Source organism: Ornithodoros turicata, chromosome 2 (genome assembly GCF_037126465.1).
Source record: "Ornithodoros turicata isolate Travis chromosome 2, ASM3712646v1, whole genome shotgun sequence".
NCBI lineage: Eukaryota > Metazoa > Arthropoda > Arachnida > Ixodida > Argasidae > Ornithodoros > Ornithodoros turicata.
The window spans coordinates 3259053-3263322 of record NC_088202.1 but is presented as its reverse complement, the minus strand read 5'-3'; the positions used below and the strand labels follow the sequence as shown (position 1 = coordinate 3263322).

Here is a 4270-nt window from a genome sequence, read left to right as displayed (position 1 = left end):
TGTGGTGTGGGACTGTACTGGTGTGCCCTGGCGTACACATGAGCACTAGCCTGGTGCGATATAGCTTTATATATATAGCTATACATAACAGGTATATATAGCAATAACAGGTGCGATATAGCTATATGTCCCATTTTAATACCGGGTGTTCAAAATTAAGCTTTCACGAACGTTACGCAAACACAGGGATGACAGGAAACCGGATGATAACTTTACGCTACTTGTGTAAGAAACAGGTGCTGCTAATTATGTAGCACCTGTTCCTTACTCAAGGAAGAGAAAAATAGCACCAGTTTTCTTTTGTTCGCCTATTTATAAAGTGCTAGTGAAAGCTTAATTAATTTTAATTTTTGACACCGTGTATATACGACTGATGTGGGAACCCACATGCCTTATCACATTATTCACATTATTTATCACTCCATATAAGACTCAACAGAATACGACAGCAATATTGTAACGCATTTAAAACCTAAACTTGCGATGGCGAACCGGCGTCCACTGCTCCTCTCGCGTAACATGATCATCCCATCGACAGCGAGAACAACTGCGCGAGCAGGGCGGCGCCAGAGGCCGGCTGCAGTCGACAGATGTGGTTGGAACTAACAGACATTTCGGTTATGGCGTGGACCGTAAGAAGACATTGTCCTTGTTTCGAATGGCTGGTATACAGCTTGTAGGTGAGGACCCCAACCAACTGTTAAGTTCGTACAGCTGTATCTGGCCCATCCGTACCCCTAGTCACAGACGTGTTAATGGCTTACCACACTATCTATGCCGCAGGCCACAGGCTACTTCTCCAGTGGGTTCCAGCCCATTGTACTGTCGTGGGGAACGAGCAGGCCGACGGCGCCGCAGAAGCAGCACTCTCGTATCGGAAACGGACCCGTATTGTTCTGCTGAGAGGAGACCGCCGTTCAATTCTGCAACGCCTAGTGACACCCCTGGCTTCTCGCCAACGGACAACCGACATTCTTCCCCCGTCTATGTTGAACAGAGTTGATCACACCCTCGCTTTCCGCATGCCACGAAACACCTCTCGTCAAGATGCTGCATTAATCCACCGAATGCGCCTCGATGTGGCCTTTACCACTTTAGTGGCGTTACCGCTTGAGGCAAGTTGACTCTCCCACCTGCTGCCACTGTGGTGCTCTTGAGGATCTGGAGCATATTCTTCTTCATTGCCCTCACTACGAACCTTCCCGAACCACACTCTCCGAGTCTCTTCGTCAGCTGGACTCTCGCCCTTTCTCCCTATCGAAATTGCTTGGTCCCTGGCCCAATCCAGCCCAGCAACGCTCTGCGCTCAAAGCTCTTCTGACATTTCTGGACACTATCGGACTTCGATCGTTATTGTGAAGGGACTCGTTATTTTATTCCCCCCATTCCATCCAGCAATGGGGTAGAGTATCGCCTGTGGCGATGAAACTCCCCATTCTCCAAGGTCGCAAATAAAGTTGTTGTTGTTGTTGCCTGTTGAGGCGGGCATCTACTTCTGGCGTCAAGCAGAGAACCACCAAATTAAAGGTAAACTATGTCGTTCTTAGGTCCACCCGGAACGAGTATAGTGGTTTAATTTCTAGTTTTTTGAGAATATATTTTTTTACAGAATGGCAGTCAGAAGGTATCACATGTGACAATTGCAACTTCGATTCGCTTGTCCTACACTCATAACAGAATTATTCTTGCAGTTTTTTGCAAACATTATGGGAAAGCCCGTGGGTACTTCAACGAATACGTGACTAAGGCCTTGAAAACATCAGAGGAAAACATCAGGCTTTGGCTGTCTCAAACAACCTGTGAGCTGCAGCGCAGCATATCGAAAACCAGGGCCGGTGTAGTACGCGAACTGCAGCGCGACCTGCCAGCCGCTGTAACACAGGAGAGCTGAATAAACATCTAAGCCACCAAACATATATATCAAGCCTACACGTTGTCCTTCATTTCTCTGGCACTCAATGGACCTGACGCAGGCTCCGAGGGGGTGCTGGAGGAGAAAGCCGTGGAGGCGTCGGTATGGCCCTAGGAGGAGCTGACTGAGTTGGAGAGGAACCAGCGGGAGCTTCAGCTTCGAGATACGCCGGCTTGAGGCGGTCAACAGCAAGGGTATCGGGGCCGCGAGTAAGCAGTAGCCGCAATAACTTCGGTTGGCGGTGGACCACCAAGATGTGTCCGTCATAACGCGCCTGCAGAGGAGCCCGCACAGCGTCTCGGCCCACGAATACGTGCGTGACGGAAGCCAGGTCATAATTTTGGAATACGCGGCGCGGGGAGGGAGTCCACGGTGTAGCAGAAATGAGGTCGGCAAAGGCCGAGCGGAGGCGGGAGACGTATGACGCCGGGTCAGGGACTGTGGAGGGAGGTGGCGGGGTAAAGAATGCGCCAGGGAGTCGCAAGGGGGTGGCATGGACAAGTTTGGCCTGGGAGCAGCGGAGGTCTTGCATGAAGGCTGCTCGGAGACCCAAAAGCAATAAGGGAAACCGATCGACCCACGACGAGGAAGCACCCACGGCGCACAAGGCGGTTGTGAGATGCCGGTGGAGGCGCTCGATAATGCCGCTTGCTTGAGGGTGGCAGGCCGTAATCCGTATGTGGGCGACCCCGAGTAAGTGGCAGAGGCTGCGGAAGAGGTGTGAGTCGAACTGACGGCCCCTGTCGGTGGTGATGGTAGAGGGAACTCCGAAGAGGGATATCCAACCAGACAGGAGAGCAGAGGCGACGGTCTCCGCAGACATGTCTATGCAAGTGAGAAGGTATCGGTTACCTTTGGTTGGTGGAAGGTCGAAACGTGCATTGGGTACCATGAACCGGCCAGGTGGGGAGATAGTGTGGCAGGGTAGGCAAGACCGGACCCATGATGCCTCGTCGCGGTTGATGGCAAGTCAGAGGTACCGCTCCTGGAGTAGCTTTCGGGAGGCACTAACGCCAGGATGAGCAATGCCGTGGAGGGCGTCAGGTGTTACGTAGGCGCGTGGGGAGCCAGTCGATGTGTCACAAAAGAGTGAGTCGCGCGCGGCAGGAACTGGAAGCAGCTCGAAGTGGAGGGTACTGCGTTAATCGGTGCGTAGAGCCGAGAGGGTCTTGTCTTGTAGCTGCGAAGCGGCGAGCACTTTGAAGTCCATGGGAGTGGGTTGCCGAACATCGGAGATGGGGTCTACGAGTGCACGGGACAGGACGTCGGCTGCGGTGTTGTGGCGGCCCGGAATGTGTCGGATATCGTCCGTGAATTCAAGGATACAGGCCATATGGCGAGCTTCGCGGGTCGAATGCTTATCCGACAGGGTCCGCAAGGCATACACCAGAGGTTTGTGGCTCATGCATAGCACAAAGTCGCGGTCCTTAAGAAAGTGCTGGTAGTGGCGCACTGCCGAGTAGGCTGCGAGTAGTTCTCGTCCGAAGGTGCTGTAGCTGGTCTCAGCTGGTGTCAATGTCTGCGAGAAGAAGCCGAGCGGTTTCCAGGCAACATCTCGACGTTGCTGCAAGACTGCACCGACGGCCTGGCTGCAGGCGTCGACAAGTAAGGTTGTTGGAGCGTGCGGCTCCGGATGATGGAGTAGCGTGGCGCTAGCAAGGCGTTGTTTAGCACCCTCGAAGGCGTGCAGCACCGCTGTTGTCCGGGATCAAGGGGCAGAGAGGATTTCTTCCCTTGGGGGGCTGCCAGAAGCACATGCAAAGGAGCCAGAAGCTCAGCACAGTGAGGGATGAAGCGACGGTAAAAGTTTAGTAGTCCCAGAAACTTTCGGAGCGAGCGTTGAGTGTCAGGGCGAGGAAATTCGGTAATGGCTGTGACCTTGGCGGGTACGTGACGAATGCCATCGGGGGAGATGCAATGGCCTAGGAAGGTGAGCGTAGAGACGCCAAATTGACACTTCATGGGGTTGATGATGACCCTATACTCCTGAAGTCTAGAGAAGAGTTGGCGGAGGTGGGCGAGATGTTCGGCCTCGAACTCGCTGGCTACGAGGATGGCATCTAGGTATGGGAAGGCAGAGTCAAGGCTCCGCGCAACTTCATTAATAACGCTCATGTGTCTGGGTAGTATTGCGAAGGCCGAAAGGCATCTTGACGTACGTTGTTGCTCAAATGCTTCGAAGATCGGTGTTGCTTTCTGAAGGTGCAGTTATCGAGATATCGATCGATTGTGTTGTTTGTGGGAGATGCGCACTAGGAGATATCGCATCGGCGATAACCGAGGCGTGGCCGCGTTGGCAGCTAAGCATGATCTCGTGCACCCGAAATGAACATTGGTATGCTGCATGAACTTGAACGA

At 53.1% G+C, this 4270-nt stretch overlaps 1 protein-coding gene across 1 annotated transcript; it reads right to left on the bottom strand.

The window, feature by feature from the left end:
- Positions 1-1955: 1955 nt before the first annotated feature.
- Positions 1956-2804, bottom strand: LOC135382972 (uncharacterized). The gene has a single exon (XM_064612640.1). The coding sequence runs from the start codon at positions 2802-2804 to the stop codon at positions 1956-1958; it is 849 nt and encodes a 282-aa protein (XP_064468710.1).
- Positions 2805-4270: the final 1466 nt, after the last annotated feature.

Excerpts from the sequence above, each read along its gene's own strand:
- LOC135382972 (XM_064612640.1), bottom strand. The coding sequence starts at position 2,804 with ATGGTACCCAATGCACGTTTCGACCTTCCACCAACCAAAGGTAACCGA.